Source organism: Camelina sativa, chromosome 9 (assembly GCF_030686135.1).
Source record: "Camelina sativa cultivar CO46 ecotype springtype chromosome 9, ASM3068613v1".
NCBI classification, from domain to species: Eukaryota; Viridiplantae; Streptophyta; class Magnoliopsida; order Brassicales; family Brassicaceae; genus Camelina; species Camelina sativa.
Window position 1 is genome coordinate 8,398,272 of NC_141888.1, and position 27,446 is coordinate 8,425,717.

General features: G+C 32.9%; 1 protein-coding gene, 1 long non-coding RNA gene and 1 pseudogene across 2 annotated transcripts; 2 read left to right on the forward strand and 1 right to left on the reverse strand.

Moving 5' to 3' along the window:
- The first annotated feature begins 11 nt into the window (after positions 1–11).
- On the forward strand, positions 12–2,899 carry LOC147937919 (uncharacterized; annotated as a pseudogene).
- Positions 2,900–9,451: 6,552 nt separating this feature from the next.
- On the forward strand, positions 9,452–11,571 carry LOC104710730 (transcription factor MYB30). The gene is made up of 3 exons (XM_010427378.2): positions 9,452–10,035; positions 10,351–10,480; positions 10,586–11,571. The coding sequence occupies exons 1-3, from the start codon at positions 9,903–9,905 to the stop codon at positions 11,292–11,294; spliced, it is 972 nt and encodes a 323-aa protein (XP_010425680.1). The 5' UTR covers positions 9,452–9,902; the 3' UTR covers positions 11,295–11,571.
- Positions 11,572–16,874: 5,303 nt separating this feature from the next.
- Positions 16,875–17,441, reverse strand: LOC147937920 (uncharacterized). The gene is made up of 2 exons (XR_015567095.1): positions 17,319–17,441; positions 16,875–17,064 (listed from the first exon to the last, which is right to left on the reverse strand). It is a non-coding gene; the product is annotated as an uncharacterized LOC147937920 (long non-coding RNA).
- Between the last annotated feature and the right edge of the window lie 10,005 nt (positions 17,442–27,446).

Genomic DNA, 27,446 nt, shown 5'->3' on the forward strand with positions numbered 1-27,446 from the left:
TTACGCAGGGAATGAATGAGGTTTTGATAGAAAAGGTGAATGCCCAAGAAATCAAAGATGCAGTTTTCTCCATAAACCCGGTGAAAGCTCCGGGAGCTGATGGGATGTCAGCGCTCTTCTACCAACAGTACTGGCAAACTGTAGGTCCGCAAGTAATCAAAGAGGTTCAGGACTTTTTCGAAGAGGGTGTTATGCCTACAGAGTGGAATTATACACATCTCTGCCTGATCCCCAAGACGACTCATCCAACAGAGATGGTTAATCTCAGACCCATCAGCCTATGCTCGGTTCTTTATAAGATCATCTCAAAGATAATGGTGAAAAGATTGAAACCATTCCTTCCAGAGATTGTTTCTGTGAATCAGTCTGCCTCTGTGGCAGAAAGGCTTATAACGGATAATATCTTGGTGGCTCACGAACTCGTGCACAGCTTGAAGGTTCATCCGGTTATGTCCTCTGAGTACATGGCAGTCAAATCTGATATGTCAAAGGCGTATGACAGGGTCGAGTGGAGTTACTTGAGAAGCCTGTTGTTAGCCCTAGGATTTCATCAAAAATGGGTAAAGTGGGTAATGATATGCGTCTCGAGTGTTACGTACTTAGTACTCATTAACGATAGCCCTTTTGGTTTGATCACACCTCAAAGAGGACTGAGACAGGGTGATCCTCTCTCACCTTTTTTCTTTGTGTTGTGCACTGAAGGGTTGTCCTTGTTACTGAATAAAGCTCAGGAGGAAGGGTTAATTGATGGTATGCAATTCGCGATGGAGGGACCAGTAATTCATCACCTCTTGTTCGCAGATGATAGCCTTTTTATGTGTAAAGCTTCGCAAGTCCAAAGTCTTGTCCTTCAGAAAATCCTAAAAAGATATGGTGATGCCACAGGTCAAAGGATTAATCCGACAAAATCTTCTATCACCTTTGGGAGTAAAGTACCAGAAGCAACAAAAGTCTCAGTGCAAAATGTCCTAGGAATTATGGCTGAAGGGGGTGCGGGTTCCTATCTGGGCCTACCAGAATGTTTTAGTGGCTCAAAGATTGAGATGTTGAACTATCTCAAGGATCGTGTGAAAGGCAAGTTATCTAGTTGGTACTCTCGTTGTTTATCTCAAGGTGGTAAAGAGGTACTCTTAAAATCGGTTGCCTTGTCCATGCCAGTCTTTGCGATGTCATGCTTTAAGTTGCCAATTCAAACGTGTCAAAATCTGGAAAGTGCAATGGCGGCTTATTGGTGGAGTTCGGGAGAACATGACAGGAAAATTCATTGGCAGAGTTGGGGAAGATTATGTTTGGCTAAGGACCATGGAGGAATGGGGTTTAGGGACATTCAATGTTTTAACCAGGCCTTACTAGCAAAGCAAGCTTGGAGGCTGTTGCAGGATCCTCACTGTCTGTTGTCAAGATTAATGAAGAGTAGATACTATGAGGATTCTCCCTTCCTAGATGCTAATCTTGGTAAAAGACCATCCTTTGCATGGAGAAGTATTCTGTCAGGGAGAGTATTACTAGTTCAAGGGCTAGTAAAGAGGGTTGGTAATGGTTGTTCTTTGAATGTCTGGATAGACCCGTGGATCGAAGATAATGGGCTCAGAGCTCCATGGAGAAAGAATCGATTTTTTGACGTATGCTTAAAGGTATGTCAGCTAATAGATCCTCAAACTGGGTTCTGGAACCATGAGATTTTGGAGGATCTGTTTTTACCTCAGGATATCCCTAGGATCAAGGCCATCAAACCGCTGTTTTCTCAAGATGATTTCTATATCTGGAAGCACAATAAGAGTGGGGATTTCTCGGTGAAATCAGCTTACTGGGTGGCTTTCCAAAAAAGAGTTTGATTTTGATCAGGGAAGCTTTGTTGCAACCTTCAACACTTGAGTTAAAAAAGTTAGTGTGGAAACTCCAAACAGACCCAAAAATTAAGGTTTTCATGTGGAAAGTCTTAAGTGGAGCTATTCCAGTGGCATCAGCTTTGAACGGAAGAGGTTTGAAAGTGGATGAGATGTGTCAACTTTGTGGGGAGACCGGGGAATCAATTAACCATACTCTGTTTCTCTGCAATGCGGCTCGTCAGGTTTGGGCTCTATCAGACTTCCCCTTTCCCCTCGAGAGATTCCAAAATGGTTCGGTTTTCTCCAATATGTTCCATCTCTTAGAAAATAAAGGAAACAAAAAATGGCCGGAAGAGTTAAGGAAAAGTTTTCCTTGGATATTATGGCGGATTTGGACAAATAGAAACTGCTTAAACTTTGAAGGGAAAGCGTTTAATGCGGTAGACACAGTGGAGAAGATAAGAATGGAGGTGAAGGAATGGTTTGAAGCACAGTGTGCGGAAGAAGAAGGTGTTAGAGGAAACAGACAAATTGAGGGAGAACCTCAAAGGTTTGTTGAAAATGGGAAGGGAGCTTGGAAGAAGCCACCGGATAATTGGCTTAAGTGTAATGTAGGAGTCTCGTGGTCAAGGAGAAATCTTTGCGCAGGAGGGGCTTGGGTCTTAAGAGACAAGATTGGTAAGGTAATCCTACATAGTAGACGGAATTTTGCTAGGATTATGACAAAAGAGGATGCTGGTCTAAGATGTCTGTTGTGGGCAATGGAAAGCATGTCAAGTCATAAGATAGATAAGGTTATCTTTGCTTGCTCTGATAAAATCTGGGTAAATACTGTTCTTCGACCAAGAGAGTGGCCTTCTTTTAAACCTCAAGCTGTTGCTTTGAGAAGTTCTCTACTGCCTTTTCGAAACTGGAATATGGAATGGGAAGGTAATATTGCAAACAGGGGAGCAAACCTTATTGCTCGGAGTGTTACGGATGATCTGAGAAGCCAATCGTATGTGGCCATGGGGCCTCCGAGGTGGTTATTAGGTTTATTTAATGAAGAGAGGGGTTTGTCCTCGGTTTGAGTTTGCAGGTTTGGTTCGGTGGTTTTTTGAGTGACTGGTTCATATGTTAGGCTAACGTAAACTAACATATTTTTTGTCACCCCTCAATGTGTTGATGGAGGTGTTAGGGTGGGTTCCTCTGTGGTGAGAGTTCTTTCTCTCAATGTTTGTAAACCTGTGGTTTCAACGTTTAAGTGATATAATTACAGATGACAAAAAAAAAAAACAAATTTGGTTAGGATTTTATTTGAAATCTTGTAAATTTTGGTTAGCTTTTGTTAAGAAGTTGTAATTTCGGTTCGCCTTTTAGTTACATCTAATTGTTATTTTTAAAATACATTTTTATTAGAAATCTTGACTTTGTTATAAATATTATTTGGATCTTTAAAAATTAATTCAATAAAATTGTATTTTTCTTTTTGGCTTGTTATTTCAAATTTAAAATAATAAAACCGTAATTGTACATTGTATTTTTCTTCAGTTTGATTTGTTATTTAAGGTCTAATATAATAAAATTGGTTTCATTAAAAAAAAGGATAGACTATTGGTTTAGGATTTAGAAAGAGTTTTAATGACTTTGTGTTTTTAAAAATCTTGCTGATTTTTAAAATCATAGAAAATTAGAAAGTAAAAATGAAGGATTCTATAAGAGATTGTTTAGGAAGTTATTTTAAATCTTGCTGATTTGTGTTTCCTAATCTTGTAAAATATTTCATAAAATCTTTCAAAATCTTTCTATTTGATGAAAGAGTTTTCATGACTTTTGTTATGAAGGAAATGTTATAAAATCCTAAACCAATAACACAAAATTTGAATTCATTAACAATCCATGATTCTTTTGTTTTAATTGAATAACATAAAACTTTTAATGACTTTATAAGACTCTTAATCCAATAACACTAGATTTATCAAGATTTTAGATAACTTTTTACAAATCCACAACCAATAACACCAAATTTTTAAAGAGTTTTATAAAGTCTTGATGGAATAACAACATATTTTACATAACTTTTAAAATCATTCAAATTCTTTCTAAATCCTAAACCAATAACCCCCCCTTATTTCGGTATCTCAACTTTAAGCGTTTTAAAGAAAAATCTGCAACTATGTCAAAAGGGAAGGATCATTTGCAATAATAAGATATTATTATGACTTTTGTTTAATGTTTTGGTTATCATTTGTTATCTTGGTTTGGGTATCAAAATAGATGTGTAAGAAGGAAATTTTCGTGACCAATGTTTTCAACACATTGAAAACCATGTTTGAAGTGAATAAACGGTATGGGAACGCTAATATGTTTTGATTAAGCCACTTTATTTTACCAAGTCTAAAAATCAGAAACCATTAATGAATCTAAGCACAACAAATATTTTTTTAAGAATCATAGACTACAGTCCTAGATAGAAAAATATGAAAAGTAAAAAAAAGTTATTTCTCCCAGGTCCCAGTATCGAGACGTCTTCTTTGAACCCTCCTTCCGGCGCCAGCAAGGCCCCTGATTGCCGGCGTCGGGAACTTAAATCCACCGCTTGTTTTCTTCATCTATTGTGTTTTCTTTTATTTTCGCATTGGATGTCTACTCAATCATCTCAACCCTATCTCTTGGTCCCCTTCTTCGACGGTGGAATCCCTCATATGAGTTTTGAGAAGCTCATCGGATCTATCCATCAACTAACCCCATCCCCGGATCTGTTCCCCCTGCCCAACCTGAACCCAAAGGAGCTTTCTTCTACCAGCAGGAATTCTTCTGACCGAACTGGGAGTGACTCTTGTAGCACACCCAAATCTCTTGAATCTGGTAAGCTCTCGACCGCATCTAAAGCATTCTACCTTCGTACCTCGACGCCGGCGCTGCAAACCATCTCAACTATCCCCCAAGTGAAACCCTCCAGAACTTTCATCAGTTTTTCGAGGTGGATCCAACTGGGGAAAGTCCCGCGTACGAGTGCTCCAACGAAGGCCTGTATATTCCGACGAACTGATGCGACGGTGAAAGAAAAGAGGAGTCTTGGCGACGCTAACCTAATTGCCTTGGGTGTCCCTCGTTTGGACCCTGTTTTTTGCCAAGTGGGCCTAGGCCCATTAACCTCTTCCTGTTGGACCAACCCATTAAAGTGCTATGCAATTTATACGTCCATCAAATCCAGATCCGTTCTAAATTTCCCCTTGCCTCAACTTAGCGTAACTTTGTTTTTTCTGGAATCAGTTGATAGAAGACGTCGATTGTTTTCTAGTCAAACATTGTTACTCTGTTGGTCAATACTGCTTATTAGAACCTGGTCTCTAGCTTCACCTAAATGATACTATCACGTTCATGACCCTTACTTGTAAAACCCCCAATCCCATTTATCCCCTTTTGAACCTAGGGTTTGTTCTTCAATGTCTTGATAATTTCGACTACAAGCTTTGTGTGGAATTCCTTAACCTCCATGGCCACTGGCTTCATGCGAGGGAGGACCCACCTGCTATGTTACGATGTTACATCTATCTATATCACTACACCCTTGTTGAAAACCCCATTACCATTTGTACCAAACCGCCAAAAGGATGTAAGCTCGGGCTGTTTCCTCCCTACCAAGGTGAAACTGAATACAAGCTTTGTGTGAAACTCCTTAACCTCCATGGCCATTGGCTTCATGAGAGGGAGGACTCACCTGCTATGTTACGGTTTTGCACCTTTTGCTTACGTTTCCCGAAGTTAGCTTCATCTAATGCCAAGAGTTATGAGCCCACAAGTTTGAAGATCCTTGGTTTCTTGGTTTTGATCCTTTTCATATTGGATGGCACTCTAATCCTTGTCTCCTTCATGGAGCACCCTTCTAAAAGCTTGGTCGCATATTTTGCGCATGGCGATTATGATCACAAGCTGATCAAGGAAGTCGCGAAGTTATTCTTCATGGTTGACTCCACAATGGTCTCAAAAGATTTTTCAAACTGTACCCCTTTGGAAAACTCATGTAACCATTATCCCTATCCTTCTTGTTATGTTTTAATCTTTGATTGTATGAACTTCCCTCTCTTGAAGTTTTAAGTAATGAAAGTTCTTATTTGCACAAAAAAAGAATCATAGACTACATATACAATACATGCAAATATAGTAAAACACACACATACTTTAATAAAATGTGTATATGAAATGAAAGTCATGAGAAAGACGGGAGTTTTAAAAGGTAAAATAAAGGCACGACTGACAAGTGACGACCAATCGCATATCAAAAAATTAGAAATCGTTATTTAATCACCATTGCTAGATAGTCTTAGATCCACAACTCTGTAACCTGAGGTTAGAATTGAAACAACACTGAGTAATCCAAAAGAATTCAAAATTTGTGTCAACACATAACATAGTTTTTGGATAAGGACATCAACGACGAAAATCATGATAAATTCAGAAATAAGATTGACATAATTTATTCTTACTAACTTATTATTCTTGAGGCGAAGAACGAAACTGGTAGCACTATGTCTTCTCTGCCATCGGCTCTTTTATAATTTTTCAATTAGGATTACATTACCCCCTAAAGATTTTGTATTTTTATTACTGTTTTACTTTCATTTATAACTAACCTACAGAAGCTAAGTGTGGATGAGTTTATTATGCGATTAGTAACCTCTACAGCATTTGCTGTAACTAATCATCACAAAAAATAATTTCAAAAGTGATACCAAAAAAACGATCTCAGCTCTATATCCACCACTACTTTGTACCGTTTTAACTATTTACGTATCACTAACTTGTCTTTTTTACTCATGCAAATTTTGCACCTTCTAAAACTGTGTACCTGTAAACCATTTTTTCGAAAGATTAATATAGCAATCAACCATTTAAAAGTACTGTTAGTTCCTCTTTAAGTTTTACTTCTCAATTAAAACTTTAGACGTTATACTTCTACGGTTCTACCAAACAAAAACAAGGTTTCTTCTTACAAAGACTTTTTTTTTATAAATGATATGTACTTTGTGTACTATGCAAATTCTCATATCATGTTTTCATGACGTTACCATTTCAACTAATTAACCGACAAGATAGAATTAGATGACAAACAAAAAAAGTTAGCTTTCAATTTATTTTTCCAACGGCCAAGTCTTAATACCACATTACCACCAAACCATTGCCAAACAAAGCAAACATCTGAGGAGTGAGGACTTGACCTCAAAAAGTTAACTCAATGGGGTCCAGTTCATATAGCTAGGCCCAACACTTCAATCACGAGGCCCAACAATTCAATAGTCATAATAGTAATTAACAACCTCATTAAACCAAACCAAACCGGTTATCAATTGAGGTTTGGTTAAAAAATTTATACCCGATTGCATGCACTGTCCTAATAATAAATACGTTCTGAAAAATTCTGCATTTGTTCTTATGTATCAACTGCATGTGCGCTTGCAGTGCTTTTATTTCTCTTCATTCACAAATTTAAATATTTTATCCTTTTTTTTTGGTGGAAAAATTAGTACCTAATATTTATTTTAATATTAATGTTTATGTTTTCTCACTTTTTATTTATTTTTCTAATTAAATTTAAAATATGTATTTTTACGCTGGAAACTGTGTTTGTCCCGTCCCTACATCACAAGCACCATCCATACATCACACATGCATTCCATGTTATTAAGAAGTTGTCATTTAATATAAATCATAATCGCAAATCATTTAAATTTGTATTTTTTCAAGAATATTATGCCTCTTTATATTCCACCTCCATACTTATTAGTATTATTATTATTATGATGATGATGATTCATATCTCTCTACACTTGAATGCGTTATACTCCCTCCGTTTCAAAATATAAGATGTTTTGGAGAAGTTTGTTGTTTCATAATATAAGATGCTTTCAAATTTCAATGCAACTTTTAGATTAGTTTAGTATTTTATATTATGCAGTATTGTTTCTGATTGGTTGAACTTATTAAAAGTAAAGACTTCTTAATCTGCGTGCTTTGCTTAAAACATCCTATATTTTGAAACGGAGGGAGTATCATATAGTAAAAGAAAATACCAAATCTACAATATAAGTTCAAAGTATTGATTTCTCTCATTTTTGTGGCCGTCGAATTTTCGTATTACATTAAAAAGATATTGGATTCGCAACTTGTACTAAATTATTATGGCATGGAGTGATAATTCAATGAAATGATGAAACTCGAGAGAAAAGATAACATTTTTGGAATGTAATATAAAAATATTTGAATGATATTTAATTATTTTTCTTACATTCCAAACTAGTGGTATGAAATAACATTATAGTTAAAACTTCAAAACGATAAAAACTAATAATAAAGAAATAGCAGTACAGCTAAAAATATGTATATGGTGGTGTTGTGAACTGTGATACAACGTTATTAGTTATTAGTACTAATCAAAACCATTTTGTTTTAGTTTGTTTTCGGGTTTTATGTTAAACAAATAATTAATTATACAGCCTGTTAACACAACATTTTATTATCTAACGTAAATCCGAAACTTTCCACAAAGTGAAAAATTCACACTTGTTACAATATTATCTTTCAAAATTCCTACCTATATACATAAATAGATATAGCACAACATTGACAAAAGAGAAGAAATTAAAGTAGTCCCGTGTCTCTTCTTCTTCCTTTTCTTCCGGCCTCGTGAAAACCAAATTGCATTTCATCTTTTTATTTGTTTGACATTTACACACATACACATGTTCACAGAAATAGATAATATCATAATTCATACTGTATATGGTTGTATGACTTGTGTCTATCAAACCCAAATATCTTCATTTATCTTATATGCCCAATTCTCATTCAAATATCTCTTAATCTATTTTCGATAATGACATATATATAAATATACAAACGTCCAATTAATTTCATCTACAACTCTAAATGTGGTTGTATGACTTGTGTCTATCGAATCCAAATATCTTCATTATCTTACATACCAAATCCTCATACAAATATATCTAAATCTTTTTTTTTTCACCACCTACGATAAGGACATATGTGTAACGTACAATTAATCTGATCTAAAACTGTGTTTACCAAAAACTCCATATGTGGTCCACCAACACTAATCGCGAACCTTACCCGAATAAAACATTCAACATCATGTATTCATATATCTTCATGTATTCATCTAGAGGCATATACATATATAAATGCATTGAGAAGTCGCTAACATCATGAATGACGTAGACCATCATGTAGTTTGACAAAGGCCAAAGACCCACTGGTTCAATCCAAAACAGCAATTTATTCTTTCTTTTTTTCCTTTCTATGTCTTTAAAAAAGGTTATTATTCGTTTTGATAAGAAAACCGAAACAGCAAATCATGACGCAGAGAAAATCTCTCGTTCGTCAAAAGACCCTTTCATCAATTTCTATTATTAACAAAGCCTATGCATTACACATAAATGCAATAGGCCAATAGCCACTATTCCATTCTTAAAATTATCGTTGCGATAAATCAAAAGTGAGAGAGGGAAAAATCATGTTATCATGCATGTCCCCATTATTCTTTAATTTTTTAATAACATAAACAGTAAATTATTAAACCTAATAATTTATATATATTTGTCATATACATTAGGGTTTTTGAAAGAAGCAAGCCCACATTGAATGCCACGCGGTTTTGTATGGAGGGGTAGAGACTTTTCCTTTTGCCACACAGCTGACTTTGGAGGCTTTACCTCCACTTTTGTAGTTAATGCTTTACACATTTATTCATATTTTATTTTTATTTATTGAATATACAATTTGACAGACCCAAGAGTCCAAGACCAAGAGGGGTCAGCAATTTTATCTTTATATATATATATATATAGAAGAAGAGGTGGACATAGACCTTTGTCGCCAAGCTTAACCATTAGATCCATACAAAGCTACGCGTACTAATTAGTGAACTAAGGGTAGTGACTCATTACCAACTAAGGTTGTTTCAATTTTCTTCTATTTTTCTTTGGCAAAGAGTTTATTGTGGGAAATAAAGAGAGGTAAAAGGGAGTGATTAAACAATTAATTAGTGGTTAATTAAGGGAGATCAAGATCATAATGGTGAGGCCTCCTTGTTGTGACAAAGGAGGAGTGAAGAAAGGGCCATGGACTCCTGAAGAAGATATCATTTTAGTTACTTACATCCAAGAACATGGTCCTGGTAACTGGAGAGCTGTTCCCACCAATACTGGTATGTTATCATCTTTATTTATCATCTCGCTCTGTCTCATTTCTTAAAATTTGTATGTAGATCTTATTTGCGAGATAGACAAGGAATCAGAATATTATGGATTGATCTTGGTTGATATATACGGTGTTTTCCAAATGGGTTTTGATTTCATATGTTTAAGATTGTGGAATTAGCTTATTGAAATTCATATTTTGAAATTAGGGTTTTGTTTATTGAACTTGAATTAAGATCTAATGCATGAGATCTTGTTATTATTTATATATATTAATTAATCTTAGATTTATTTCTCACTGGTTTGTTCTTGTAAACTTTCAGGGTTGCTTAGATGCAGCAAGAGTTGTAGACTTAGATGGACAAACTATTTAAGGCCAGGAATCAAAAGAGGTAACTTCACAGAACATGAAGAAAAGATGATTGTACATCTCCAAGCCCTCTTAGGAAATAGGTAAAAACTAATTAATTACCCCCTTAAAGTAACGCTTAATTTCTCTGATTTTGTCTTTTCAAATTTTTTGAAATTATTATTAAGGGCATTTAATATTTGGTGTAGATGGGCTGCAATTGCGTCATATCTTCCACAAAGGACAGACAATGACATTAAGAACTATTGGAACACTCATTTGAAGAAGAAACTTAACAAAGTCAGTCAAGATTCTCATCAAGAACTTGACCGTTCCTCGCTATCATCTTCACCGTCGTCTTCTTCAGCTAATTCCAACTCAAACATCTCAAGAGGCCAATGGGAAAGGCGACTTCAAACGGACATCCATTTGGCGAAAAAGGCTCTCTCTGAGGCTTTATCTCCTGCCGTAGCACCAATCGTCACTTCTACAGTGACAACAACATCTTCTGCTGAATCAAGACGCTCTACTTCCTCAGCTTCCGGGTTTCTTAGGACGCAAGAAACATCTACCACTTATGCCTCGAGCACCGAGAACATAGCAAAATTGCTCAAAGGGTGGGTGAAAAATTCGCCGAAGACTCATGACTCCGCGGATCAAATAACATGTACAGACTCTGAGGTAAAGGAAGTGATCAAGAGTGATGATGTGAAAGACTGTACAGGGGCCTTACAGCCATTTTCTGAGTTTGATCACTCATATCAACAGGCTGGAGTTTCACCTGATCATGAGACCAAACCAGACATAACTGGATGCAGTAACCAAAGTCAATGGTCTTTGTTTGAGAAGTGGCTGTTTGAGGATTCTGGTGGACAGATTGGTGATATTCTATTGGATGAAAACACTAATTTCTTCTGAAGAGTTTGTTTAATCAAATGGTTATAATTTTAGGATCTTCAACTCTATTATTTTTTTTTTTGGGTTTTCCGAATTAACTCGCTTAGATTATCGTGAGATAAATCATTAATAATTTTATTTATTTTCCCTCGTTACTTACAATTAACGATGGGGTTGTTTCACTAATGGCCAGTGAATTCCCAAGGGGCCTGATGTATGTCCACCCAATGATTTTAGTGTTGGTGTAAAATACTATATCTATTTTTTATTTATTAAAATGTTATTAGTGTTTGATTTTGTTTTGCTTTGTAAGTATGTTATATTTGAGATGTTCATCTAAACTAATGTATCCGTTGCAATTTAAACTTAGACCCAAACACTGACAAAATAAAGAGACTTATTGCAATGACCAATAAATAGAACTTACCCACTTGTTAGTTACTTTGAAATAATTGACAATAATATCGGGATTAATTAGTCTAAATATTGTTTTTTTTTTTTTTTTTTTTTTTTTTTTTTTTTTTTGCCATCAGTCTAAATATTGTTGTAGATATCAGTTTATGTTTTATGGGTTATAGAAAAATAATTAATAGTACTTACAACTTGCCTTTATTTTTAATTTGTTAACACACTAAGAAAAACACTACATTTATTTTAGAGTTTCAAATGGCGCCGCTCAATAAAAGAAATCTTAGATTTAAAGATAGCCTTACTATTGGTGAATTTCAAAGACCTACTAATAAAGTAAATACTAGTACTATAGAAGAAAACTAAACGAAATATTTATTGCATGAAATAAATAGGCCCGACAAGGTTTAAAGAAACTAATTGTAAAAAGGATAAATAAAAACCGAGATGGCACAATAAATATTGAAAGTGATAAAGAATTAAAGTTTGACTTTCTTTCTTGTGACCGTGTGAGTTGTGTGACATACATACATCACATAGTTTACCAAGTATGAAAAAAGGTTCACCATTAATTTAGCTTCTCCTTTGGTTATAGGAATATGACGCCAGTTAAAACTTGAATTTCAACCGAGATAATAGTGAGCTAGATACCAACCCGCACATAGCGCGGGATAAATCGATTTAAATAAAAATTATGAATAATATTATTATTTGAGATTTAAGATTTATTTGTATAAACAAAATCTGTAAGTAAAGTTTATTTTTTTTTTGTTTATTCAAGTTTACGTTTATTTTGTGTAAAAATACGTTTCACCCGTAAAATATTTAAAAGTAAAAAACAATTTCAACGTAATGGAGAAAGTTTTGATGTATTTTGTGTTTCTAAAATCAAATTTACATCTTTTATGGTTCACATGGTTATCTACATCACTATGTCATTAAATAGTTAAAGAAATATTTTTAGACTAATTGATTTAATTTAAACTAATCTTAAGTGTAAAATCGCAATGAGACAACTGTATAAAAAATGGTAAATAATCAAAAAGTGTAGTTCTGGTGAAAACTTATAGGGAAAAATAATTGTTTAGGGTTTTCAAAAAATTCAATAACATGGATACAATGTTAAGATTATTGAGTCACATGTATTTAAATAGTCCTTGGAATTTTTAAATAGGAGAAAAAGGTTTAGTTTTTCAAAAAATTAAATTGGTGAATAGTTATAAGATTGTTTGTGAAATGTTATTTATTTTTAATATTATATTGTGATAATTAATTTTAAATATACTTGAATAGTTATAGGATTTTTTAAACTGGATAATAAGTTTTGCATTTCAATAAGTTAAATAGATGAATAAGTTTAAACTGTTTGTGATGTAATTTACTTTTATAATTATTGTGATAATTTATTCAATTATTTTTTCTAAATTTAATTGAATAGTCATCTGACTCTTTCAAAATAATAGAATAACTTTAGCATTTCAAAAAAATTAAATAAATGGTTTATATTTTTCCGTGAAATGTAATTTACTTTTAATAATTAAATAGGTTATGAAAGTGATAGTTAAATTCATTTTTGGATTTTAATAGTTGATTAAATCTTTCATTTTAAAAAAGTAAAAGAAAAAAACATTGTTTCATAGTATATTTTAATGACATATTTATGTAAATAATAATGACTTAATGAGTAGTGAGAACATTTATTAGAAAGGTACAAGAGCTCTGTAAGTGTGACACATCAGATTTTTGGTGAGAATGCTTCTCTATTACTAATATATAGGGGATATAACTATTTATGCTTGTGAGTCTTGGACACATTAACCGAACTAAATGAACCGAGCTGATATTCATTTGGTTATCCGAATAAAACCAAACTCATATTAAAACTTTGGCAGAGCTTCGAATCCAAGTACTTTCTACACCGAATTAAAAATAACCAAACTAAACCCGAATTGAAATGGTAAACTAAATGAATGGATGCTAAACTTCTATATTCAAAATATCTTAAAACAAATTAATATATCCGAAAATGAACTAAATATCCAAATGCCCACACCTACTAGTGATTGCTGTTATTATTACTGGAAAATTTGAAAATAAAAGATGTTCTAATAAAAAATATTTAAAGTTAGACTTGTTCATCTATTTTTATATATTAAATTGTCACTTATGAGTGACTAGTCCTGGTATTAACATCCATTATCCACAGATATCAGTATCCGTTCCAAAAAACAGATACAGATACAAATGCTAAATTTTAATAGATAACTGATATTCATTTTTCTCAAATATTTGGTTTATATATGGATATCCGGTATTTTTGTCCAAAATACGCGGTATTTTATACAAACTACGTTATATTAAATACGTTAATTTTGTCTTTTTGTATGTTTATAGATATTCGCAGATAACCAGATTTTTTGATAAAGATAATAAACTACGGATACAAATACAATTATCCCAAAAAAATGGATATCCACTCAGTTAACATGCCTACTTGTGACTAAATTACTTTAATTAATATGTAAAACAAATTTTTTAGACCGTTTTTAGAAGAGAACAAGTAGAAAAAAAATACAAAAACGAATAAAAATGATTAAAAGAAGAATATTTTTTTCATTTTGTCAATATAATACATTGATTTTAGATCGACTACATTTATTTTAAAATTATGTGCCTACACCCAAAATAAGATGAAGTAGTCAAAGGTATTCCATGATGAGATGTTTCAATCAACCAATGTTGTAATCCTTAAGTCTCCAAATTTTGGCAATTAGCTTATTCTTCTCATCTTTGACTACGTAGATGTTGCGGGGACGCAAGTCCCTGTGCTCTATACCTATGGAATGCAAGTGAGCAATACCTTTGATGACATCCTTATAAAGTTTATAAAACATCGTTTATAAATATATCAGAAATAGTTTACCTTATAAGTTTATAAAATAAAGCAAATAGGTAATTAGGTTAATGATTGGGGCTTACCTGATATGTTGTAAACGTAAGAGTATGGTACGTTGAATATTATTCATATCTATCGGCAACGATTTGCTCGGATCCACTCCTTGTCCATCCCATTAACTTATAAACTCATTAGAATTACATGTATATCTTTTTACACATGACTAAAATCAATCATCCTCTTGGATACAACACTGATGCTACATATTGTAATGTGTTTATTTGTATCAGCTAACAACATCACTTCAATATCGTTCTCAATCATCTCATAACCATTATTATCATAGCAATATACTTGTTTTACAGAAATTGTGCTTCTCAAAATCTCCATAGAAAGGCCTCTCAAAATCTTCCTTTTTTTTTTTTTTGAATTAAAAATCTTCCCTTTTATTTTACAAAAAACACTAGATTAAGACCCGCGGTACACCACGGGGCAAAATTATTTATAACTAAAATATTTAAATTATAGCTTATATTTGTTAGTTAAATATGTTATAATTATATAATAATTGTTAAATAAACCATATAATACCGCAATATATTTTTTTTACATAATATTTATTTAATCAATTTAATTAGATTTGTCTATTCTCTGATACCGACAGTGTTAACAAAATAATGAAATGATGTTTTACCCCTATACCACTGAATTAATGATATTTTTTAATTTATATAAATATCGATAAAACCCGTCCTGCTATATAATCCCATCCCGAGATATTTTAACTCACACTATATCATCTTAATTTTTAATATTTATTGTGTATCTACGGTATAATATTTATCATATTTAACATTTTTAAAGTTTTAAATATTTTTCATATTTAACCTTTTAAAAATCTTCAAAATAAATAACTGGAATAAACCAAATAAAAGTTTTTAAAGTTTGAATGCCTGATAAATCAACATTTCTACTCATTTGTATTCAGAATCACTTTGGTCTCTTTTATAGTATGACTTTGAACCATTGCCCAATTTTTTTTGACGATGTGTGATATTGTACCCGTATTTTTTTATTCATCTGTTGAGTAATATATGTCCGTTTTTAAAATTTTGTATTATATCATATGCATAAAAAAATCACAATTTTTATTAACTAAATGTATTATAGAATAATTCAAGATAATTTAAATATAAATTCAAATAAAAATGAAAGGGAATCATATATTTATGTTTGAATGAGGTAGAAAAAAGTTCTTTATTTTTTTAAATCTTACCTATAATTAATTATAAGTTTTGGTAACTAATATTAAAGTCAATGCATTAAATGTAAAAACTTTCAAAAAATAATTTTTACACAAAAACTGCTGCAAAAATACTAGTTTAGATTATCCTTGTCTCATATGTTAATTGTTGTTACTACTAAAAGCATCATCCTTTGATAATTGCTCGTTAGCATCCTCATCAACCTTCTAAACATGTTGATTAACATCATCTAGAGGCTACAACTGATCTATTTAGAAGACAGTGGTAAAGCTTATATGAAAGGGTTATTCTAAAACCTAGTGATCAATCCATATATATTCCGATTTTTGTTTACCCAAATTTTTTTACTCATATACTGCTTTCATACTAGGAAGCATCGTCGTATACCACGAGATAATGTTTGGTATATTTATATATATAATTATAAAATAATTGACATTCATTATTTTTAATAAAATATTAAAGTTTTATTGTATTGTATTTGCAAACATTTACCATATTAATTATTAAATAAAATGACCCGACACATTTTTTTAAACAAATAAAAAAATAAAATAAAAAAATAAAAAATAAAAATAAATAATAAATAATAAATAATAAATAATAAATAATAAATAATAAATAATAAATAATAAATAATAAATAATAAATAATAAATAATAAATAATAAATAATAAAGAATAAATAATAAATAATAAATAATAAATAATAAATAATAAATAATAAATAATAAATAATAAATAATAAATAATAAATAATAAATAATAAATAATAAATAATAAATAATAAATAATAAATAATAAATAATAAATAATAAATAATAAATAATAAATAATAAATAATAAATAATAAATAATAAATAATAAATAATAAATAATAAATAATAAATAATAAATAATAAATAATAAATAATAAATAATAAATAATAAATAATAAGTAATAAATAATAAATAATAAATAATAAATAATAAATAATAAAGAAATATTAATAAATATTTATTAAATATCTAAGAAACTTAAATTACCAAAAAGCAGCAAAAAAATACCATTAATATTAAATCAAGAATTAACCAGAATCATAAACCAAGAGCTAGCAACTTAATCCATAGTTCTAACATCAACATTCCAATTATAGCAACCTAACATAAACCAAAACATAACAATTAAGTCCCTAGAACATACTCCTCTTCATACCTTGATCCAACAGTCACTTTGTCTTTACCTGCACCACAAAACAATGAGATGCATGAGTATTACTACAAATACTCAGTGAAACGATCATCCCATCTACGAGCTATCCACATAAGCCAAGAGCACAACCACAAATAAAACACAACAAACCAGACATTAAACAGAACAACCAAAGGGCTATACCACCCAAACCAACTGAGGGCACATTCACAACACGTACACATCATCACACAAAACAAGTCATACAACCCAATCGCTCAGATAAGCTCATGGTCACGCACTCACCTCAACAAGGTGATTCACGAATAACAAATAAAACCCAAAAGAGAGGTTCTCCACTTTCCAGCAACAGTCAGACACTCCTACAACCAAACAGAACAACAAACCACCCTTAAAACCGAACTGCCAGGAAAACAGAAAACAAACATCTCTAAGATGAAACTACGGAACAAAAACGAACAGTTAACTTTCCAATCTCTTCGGTGAAAAGCACCGTCTAGACGTCCGTAAGCTTGCCACAAAATCTCGTAACGATCAGATATCAGACTAACCCTAAATCAAGCCTCCAACACCCTTTGGTTTAATTCGCGATTGAAAGAACGTGTCCCACAAAACTGCCAATAACTCAGAGAGTTTAAATCCAAATCCATTTCTGTAAAAAGGAGAATCACGATGAAAGACTTGGGTATAATTCAACAAAATTTTGTTACCTTTAACAATGCTTTGATACGTCAAAACCGTTTTCTCCCAAACCCTAACGATTCTGCTTCTTTTGCTTTAAACACCAAAACCAAGTTTGCTCTCCTTCTCACAAGTGAATGAGTGCTTCTTCTCTTTTTTTCTTTCAGCAGTTCAAAAAAACAGGAGCAAGGAGGCGTCCTCTTAATAACAAATTGGATTTTTGGTTTAATTAGATTAAATCAGGTTTTAATTAAACCAAAATTAATTAAAATCCACTCCTTTAGTTTATTCAATACACCCCAAATTATAATACCAGAACACGGATGTTACAATTCTCCCCCACCAACATAGATTCATCCTCAAATCTCGAACAACCATCAGCCAAGGACTCTCGTGTAACCATCTCCATGGTCCGCACTTCTTTTGACGGATCTACGAAGGTTACCTTTAGGCGATAGACTCATGTTTCAGACATTATTTGCTATCGAATTTTGGACATTCTTTACTCCTAGATCTCAACCTTGAGGTTTTATTGGCTCTTCAATAGGCCTTAGCCTGCATTCCATAATGTTGGCTCATCGTCGGGCCTTAGTCCATATGCCATAATATATATTTGAAGTCCAATATTTGTCTCTCGGGTTACCACCCTACAGCACGTCCCCAAATTGTCATCCAAAGTCGATATACCAGTCATACCCTCAAGCCACAAAGTCTTAGAATATAATGGTACTAGGAGAACTGAAGTTCCCAAAATAGTCGTTCAGGACCAATTGTCCTTAGAGCAAACAATTCTGAACACGTCTGAGTCTCATCTCCTAATTAGATCTCCCTCCTGTGGCTTGCGTAAAACATCACAATGTCATACCAGCCACATTTTCCCTCACTGGAAAGTGGAATACCTCATGACCACACAAGAATCATCAACATGCCATAGGGGCCGCCACTAAGGCCAAACGAATGTCCTAAACAGGACCGCCACAAAGACCACACAAATATCTAAACACACCGCCACCAAGGCCAAACAAATGTCCAAAACAGGACCGCCACCAAGGCCACACAAATGTCCTCAAAAGGACCGCCACCAAGGCCATACATCCCGAAGGACCGTCACCAATGCCATACATCCCGAAAGAACGCCACAACGGCCACACATCCCGAAGGACCACCACAAAGGCCACATAAACGTCACTAAAGCCCACAAACACTAAAAATAGACAAATTATAACTCGCATAAAACTTTTCATTTTTAAGAACCTTTTTATTTATGGAAACTTTACATTTTTAGTAACTTTCCACTTTTGGAAAACCATCAAATCAATATTTTTTATCTCATAGTCAGACCCAAGAAAAATATTCATCTTATTACATTAAATGTTCATAATCGTTACAACTCCAATCTATATTAACATTTTTGCATCAGTTTTGGCAAAGAAAGCTTGGAGTTGGGATATAAAGTATTTACATTTCATGCCATTGTAATTAAGACATTTTTAAAAAATTAAAGGAAAGTTTTGAAATAAGCAAAAATCGAGTATGGAAATACATGTTTTCCTAAAATATCTGAACAAAATTAATTTCTATTTTCCTTTTTAATTACAGGCTTTAAATCATAAAATGGTAAGATAGATTACTAAATTGATAAACAATTAAAAATTCTTGATAATAAAGGTATGTAGTTAATTACGTCACTTACACTCATAACTATTAACACGTTCCATAATAATTTTTAAATCCTACAAAACATATCCGAAATGATGATATCTTTAAGATATTTTTAATTTTCTAACTAAGATTTACGGAAATCACTCATAGAAAAAATCATATTGTTTTCTTAAACCATTATAAATACTTCTCATAAGCAAACCAGTTCTTCTACGACAACGTTAAACGCCAATGAAAAGGTGATTTATATGCTACTTATTATGTCTTCTTTATTTTTTCTGTTACTATTACTTTTTCTGTTTTCATATTTTGTCCTCTCTAATATCGTTTTTTTTTCTTTTCTATGTTAGGGTGTTAGGACTTAGAATCCATGATTCTGTCAATAATTTAACCAGCGAGTAATTTTTTATTATCATGGTATATTGTCTATTTCTAGGGTACTTCTAAGTAAAGTTAAAAATATTGATTAGAAAAACTTAAAAACAAACAACTAATGTAGGTTTCAATGAGGTGTTTGATAATCAAGACGACTAAGAAAATGATCTAGGAATAACTCTGGAAATTTATGATTATTTTATTTTGGTTCTTTGCCTATTTTAATTATGGTTTGAAAAAATGCAGTCCATATTGTATTTAAAACATGCTGCATTTTTAAATTGTAGGTGACTCATTCCCAAGATATTGAAAAGGAGTACAATTTGGAAATTTTTAACCATCCAAGTTACAATCATTTGGTCTATTATTTTTAATATGTATGTTTTATGGATTGTCAAATTCGTGATTAAAGTTATTGATTTACATTATACTTTGATATAACATCCTCATTTATTGTATTTTTATGTTTTTCTAATTATTATTCCACATACTTTATAGGTTTAAAAAACAAAAATTGTCTCATGGTACAACACGGGGTAAATCCTAGAATGCAAACCTATGATGATTTACATGTTGACATTTTTAAAAGATACTCAATTCTAGATCAATAATAAATTATTATGGACGGGGTCAAATGGCGAGATAGATTTTGGTCAACTGGCAAATATAAATTTAATATATCACTAAATCGTCGTTACAATAAGGGTAATTCATCATTTCATTTGTTTGTTTTGTTAATATTAGAATATTATATATATATAATATTAAATTGATTAAATTACGATTATGTAAAAAAAATATCTCACGGTATACTACGGTCAAATCCTAAAATTAACAATCAAAATATAATTATATAAACTTAAATACTATATATATATATATATAGATAGATATAACTTAATTTTTTAAAAAATTAGTTAAAAAAAATCGTCCCGCGGTGTACCGCGGGTTAAAATCTAGTGAGAATACATAATGAAAACAAGATATACAACCACACAAAGCTAAAACAACAAACTGTAGCCCATAATAGACAAGATCAAGCCTTGACTTGCTTCTCGAACCACTTTTTGAACCTTGCCTTCATCCTCGCTTCTGGCTTCCAATTCTGCTCATCAATACATTACAGTCCCACATGACTCTCATCAAAGGAACCTTCTTTCTCCGAAGTTCCTTGACCCTCTTCTCGAGCACCTTCACTGGTCTCGCCTCCAAAGTCATGTTGGGCTGAAGATCTGCAGGAATCTTAGCAAACAAGTCATCATCCTTGTGAAGACACTTTCTCAGCATCGACACATGGAAAACCTTGTGGAATGCATACATAACATTAGAAAACTCCAGACTATATGCAACCGGCCCCACCCGCTCAACCACTCTGAACAGACCCATTTATCCTAGACTCAACTTAGTCTCTGATAATAATCTGTTCGAACTCTGCAACATGGCCATCTTGAGGTACACGCTATCTCCAACATGAAACTCAAGATCCTTCCTCCCCTTATCAGCATAACTCCTCTACCGATCCTTAGCCCCCTTCATGTTGAACTTCAGAATCCGAATATTCTATGAGGTCTCTTTAACAAAATCTACACCATATATGCTTTTCTTCCCCACCTGAGTCCAACATAATGGTGTCTGACACGAACTCCCATACAACACCTCATAAGGAGCCATCCTATTGCTCGCCTGGTAACTGTTGTTGTAAGCAAACTCTACCAAGCTCAGGTGATCCACCCAGTGACCACCCTAGTCCAACACACACATTCTCAGCAAATCCTGTAAAGTCTAGATCCTCTTCTCTGACTGTCCATCTGTCTGAGGATGATAGGCTGTACTAATATGCACCTTAGTGCCCATCTGTGCCTGAAACTCCCTCCAAAACACTGAAGTAAACTTGGAATCTTTGTCAGACACAATAATCGTAGGCACACCATGCAATCTGACTATCTCCTTCACCATTTTTCTTAATTGCCAGAAAACATGCCGACTTAGTCAACTGATCCACAATGACCCAAATTGTATCAAAAGTTCAAGACACTAGCAATCCTATCATGAAGGCCATCATGATCATGTCCCAGTTTCACTCTGAAATGGGTAAACTCTGTAACAAGCCACTCAGAACCTGATGCTCAACCTTAACTAGTTGGCAGACATCGCACCCCGCCACCCAACTAGCTATATCTTTCTTCATCCCGACCCAATTATAATACTGTTTGAGGTCACAGTACATATTATTCACTCCTATATGAATAGAGAACATGATCGCATGAGCTTCCTTCAGAATCTCCCGCCTCAACTCCTCATCATTGGATAACTCCTCACATAGAGGTATTCACCAGCCCCTCATCCTTCTCTTGAGCTACTCAAACTCTACTCAGAAGATCTGTCCGATCAGCCGCCTCCAAATCCAAAGGCTCCTGTGAAATAGCACACAACCTCAATGCACTAATTTCACCCACCTGAGTAAGCCTGGGCAAAATACCCGGATCCGAAACCCGAACCCGATCCAAAAAACCTGAGCCAAACCCATATCCAAAACAAGAGTATACCCGAATGGGTTTAGGATCTTTAAGTTTCGAATACCGAACCCGATATACGAGCAGCATCCGATCAAATCCAATACCATAACCCCTTAAGACATAACCCTATTACCGATTCCTCTTTCTTCCTTTGTTGCTTTCACCGCTTACAACCTGTTCATCTTCTTGTTGCCTAACAAACATCAAATTCAAGACTTTATAAACCATTTACCCTAATTTTCTCCCAATTTTACAAACTGGAAAACCCTAAAATCTAATCCTCTCCTCCTTTTGAGACTTCACGGCAGCAATCAAAGGTGATGCATCTGTTTAAATTTTTTTTTTAATGAAAATCTGTTCTTGTTCTTCACCCTTGTTAGATAGATGTTGGTTTTGATCTAGCTTCATGTTTTATTTGATTTTTTTTTGTGTGTTTCTTCTCTTGTCTAATTGTATTGTTGATCGATGTGTTATTGTTCTTCACTTGTGTTAGATAGATGTTGGTTTTGATTGATGCTAATGATTGATGTGTTCTTGTTCTTCACTTGTGTTAGATAGGTGTTGGTTTTGTGTTAGATAGATGTATTGTATTGTAGTGTTTAATAAACATCTGAAACTCATCTGAGATTTCATAGTTTTATTTTGCGTGTTCTAGTTTTAATGATATTTTTACTAAATTGTGTCTTATACAATTTGCAGATGGATTGGAATTTGATGACCAAGGAGAAGGGTTTCAGACTCCAGAAGCGAATCAATGGGGAAAAAAGAAACAAAAACACAAAGATGGAGATGAACAAGCTAAAACTCAGAGGATAATCACTCCAAGGTCAAGTGTATGGGCTCATTTCACTAGGCTACCAAATAGCCGTAATCTATGTACCTATCACTACTGCCACAGGGAACTCAAGTGTCCAACAAAGTCAGGGACTAAAAATTTGTGAAATTACATTGAAATCTGTAAGGAACACAAGGCGTGGCTAGAAGGTAAAGATCGAAAGTTGAGTCAACAAGTCATTGATAAGGATGGAAATATGAAAATTGCAAAAGTTCCTGATAGTGTTTTCAGAGAAGCATCCAATGAGATGCTTGTGATAAGGGAGTTGTCATTGGCTTTTATTGAAAGTATGGCTTGGAGACACTTCTGCAACAAGGTAATGTACTTTTTTTTTGCTTGTTTTCTTTTGTATGTTTCTTTCTCTACATATATCTGTATTTCATTGTAGTATATTTATATTTTATATGTATATGCATGCAGGTGAATCTATATAAACCCCACTCCAGAAGGACTGGTGACGAGGAACATTGTTGAGATGTTTGTTCAGAGGAAAGCTACTTTGAGGAAATGGTTCATTGCTAAGAAGCAAAGAGTCTCACTTACAACAAATATTTGGGTTAGTGATGTCATAGATAATGTCATATATCCTTTTTTTACTTAGTTTAAGAAGCTCATACTTGTCGGTTCACTTATCTATTCTAATTTTATCTTAATATTGATTGTTATTCACAGGTGCAAGTTATACAGTTATAGCAGCATATTACATTGATCCATATTGGCGGTTAAAGAAGCTTATAATAGGATTCAAGTATGTGACAGAACACAAAGGAAAGGCAATTGCAGCTACACTTCATGATTGCTTAGCTGACTGGGGCATAGAGAAGGTCTTCTCTGTGATAGTGGACAATGAACAGAAAATACGACTGCTTTAAGTAAGTTTAAGACTGCTTTCTCTCTCTTGTCTGATGAGTCTCTAGTGATGAAAGGAGAGTTTATGCATGTGAGATGTTGGTCATATCATTAATTTTATTGTGAGAGACGTGTTGGCTGAATTAGATGAGAATATAATTACAATCAGGAATGTTATCTCTTATTTTAGATCCGGCACAAATAGGCAATACACATTTGACTAGAAGATAGATTCTGTTAGGATGACAAAGGGTAGTTTGCCTTTGGATGTCAAGACTAGGTGGAATTAGACTTATTTGATGTTGTAGAGGGAAATTAAGTACAAGGTAACATTTGATAGGATGGAGATAAAAGACAAGCTATACAATGATCATTTCTTGGAGATGGATAATGGAAGAAAGAGAATTGGACCTCCTAGCTTGAATGATTGGCATTCTGTTGAAAGGTTAGACAAGTTTCTGGAGATTTTTTACATCTCAACATTGATTGTGTCGGCTTCTACTGGACTGAATTTTCATAATAGCTACGGGAGATAGTCAACATATCAACAAATCTTGACATGTTGTGTTCGAGTTATGATTCTGAGTTGAAGAAAAAGGCTCAGGAAATGTATAAGAAGTTTGATAAGTATTTGGATGGCATTAGCAATGTCAATAAGATGTTGATAATAGCGATTGTGTTTAATCCTAGTAAGAAGCTGCATTTTGTGAAGATTTGTTTTGCGGAGTTGTATGGCGAATAGACTCCGACAGCTAAAGAGATATATGACAAGGTTTATAATATTCTGGTTGATATGTTCAATGAGTATAGTGAAAGGTATGCGCTAAATCTCAATCTCAGCCTTCTGAGTCATCTCAGTCTCAGCCTTTGCAGTCATCTCAGTATCAAGACAAAACGGATGTGAGTGAAGCAGATAGTGCTCCTCGGTTTTTTACAATTGACAAAAGGTACAAAGCGTTGCTAAATGAGATTGGAGTTAAAGAAACAAAGGATGAGTTGACTACATATCTAAAATAGGGTGTTGAGAATCCGAATGTGATGATGGGGACTGACTATGATGTTCTTTCTTGGTGGAAACTCAACTTTAGCAAGTACCCTATTTTATCACAAACTAGAATGAGTCCCACGCGTTGCGTGAGTTTAATAATATAGAAAATTTATTATGGAGTTTAATATATTGAGATTTCTTTATATTTTTTTCTCAAATTGATTATTTTGTATTTCGTATTAGTTAGAGTAAAAATTATCTTATAACTTCTTAACAAAGTACTTGTAGCAAAATATTAGATATGTGCAATACCAAAATGTAGGAAATAATACATTTAACAAATTGGACTACAAAAAAATTGAATTTATAATTAAGTTATGTAAAGTAAAGTTTTTTTGTTTTGGAATATCAAATTTTTCTTTTGTTTATTGGCAATAGTTAAGTAAGAATTTTTTTACAAAAAAAAACTATAAAGGAATCTTAATGATAAATGTTGAGATATATATATAGTAAGTAAAACTTAATATTTGTTAAACAAAAAAAAACAATGTCTCTATTATATTTGTGTTCCTATGATGGAGATGTCCACTGTTGATAACATGATTATTTTTATTATATTTATTAAAAAAATTTGTGTTAATTTGGTTGTAGTGACTCATTAGGATGATGGAAATACTGAAAATGTTGTTATTTATTATGCAAGTTGGAAAGAGTAGCAAAGTTTTTTTTTTTTAAGGTTAGTTTTAGAAAACAGAAAAAACTATTATTTATAACAAATATATTTTGTGGAGTATTAATGTTTTTTAAAAACTTCATACGTTACAATAGTAATTGCTCACTCTTTAATTTCTTTAAGATTAATTGCTTTCATACATTTAAGATTTTGAATTTTTAGAATTAAATGTATTTATTATGGTTATTAATTCAAAAACTTGTTCTTATAAACTTCCATGTAGCATCTCGTCTTTTAACAGGTGTCTTCTAAAAAGTAAATATATTGTTACTTTTTGTAAACTGAATTTATTTATATAATCATACTTAAAAAATAAATATCAAATTGCATAAGTTAAAAAACAAAATTTAAGATACAAAAGTTTTGGTTATTTCTTCACTATTTAAAGTTAAAAATAAATATCAAATTAGATAACGCTAACATAATTTAAAGATATTAAGATAATAATAATTTTCCTTAAAAACACATTTTCTAGATTTTCTTTGTTTTTTTCTTCATCATTTGAAGTGAAAAAAAAAACCATATTATGGTAAATATTAAACCAATAATATATTTTGCTGATTCGAATTCTCGCGGATTGAACATATAAGGAGGAAGGGTGGGGAAGAGAGAACGACGAGGAAGAGGAGAAGTCGGAATTCAGAGATTCTGTCGGTTTTTCTTTGAGAAGTCGTCAAAATTCTGTGGCCCATTTACCATTTACAGCCCATTACTAATTGGCTTAAACATGAGATAAAATGTTTAAAAAATAAAACAAATGTTCAAAAGTGCCACGTGGCAGATAGATAGAACTTCTTAGAGGGTGTAACCCTACTTTATTATATTAGATGGCTCGTGATGTCTTCGCTATGCAAGTGTCATCTATAACATTTGAGAGTACTTTTAGCATAAGTGGTAGGATAATAGAACCATGTAGAAGTTTCCTAACTCCCTATATGGTTGAGATTTTGATGTGTACTGAGCAGTGGATGAAACAAAACATTGCAATTAAATCAAGAGTGCTTACGAATGCATAGTTTCTTGCAGAAGTAGAATATGAAGACCAACTTGAAAAAGGTTTGTATATCGTGTTGCTTTTTGTTATTGCCTCTCTTATACTTTATGTTAACACTCTCTTTCTTTTGTTTTCAGAGTACTATACTGAAGATCCAATACCATGAGTAAGTCACTCTCGGGTCTCAGCTACAAGGTAAATAAGTTTCTTTTCTTTTCCTGAATTGTCTCTTACTCTTTTACTCTATTTCTAATTGTCTATATGTTTCTTATTTTCATATGGATTCATCATCAAGAAGACAAGAACTATCGGCTAATTCACTTGGTGTTTTGGTGTTTCACTTGGTGTATTGGTTTTGTCGGCAAATATCTTAAGAACTTGTTTACTTTGTTATCTCTTTTAGTACTGGGTTTATGGAGTTGTTTGTTTAACAAACTTTGTTATCTATTTTGAAGTTTTGAACCTTGATCTATTTTTTGTGTTTGGTTAGTGACATTGAATTTGGTTTTAATTAATTTTGGATTGATTTCGGGTACCCGAACCGAATCGAACCCAATGGGTGTTTTTTTGAAACCCGACCCGAACCCTATCAATACCCAAATGGATCTAGGACCCCTTTACCAAAATACCTAAAAATCTGAAATATCCAATCCAAACCTGATAGGGTACCCGAATGCCCAGGCCTACACCCGAGAGTCCATATCCTGCTCCTGAGACGAAGCCACCTGGTTCCGACTCAGGGCATCTCCTACCAAGTTAGTCTTACTAAGATGGTAAGCT

Coding starts and splice junctions, on each gene's coding strand:
- LOC104710730 (XM_010427378.2), top strand. CDS start 9,903: ATGGTGAGGCCTCCTTGTTGTGACAAAGGAGGAGTGAAGAAAGGGCCA. Junction 10,036..10,350: donor AGCTGTTCCCACCAATACTG/GTATGTTATCAT, acceptor GTAAACTTTCAG/GGTTGCTTAGATGCAGCAAG. Junction 10,481..10,585: donor CAAGCCCTCTTAGGAAATAG/GTAAAAACTAAT, acceptor TATTTGGTGTAG/ATGGGCTGCAATTGCGTCAT.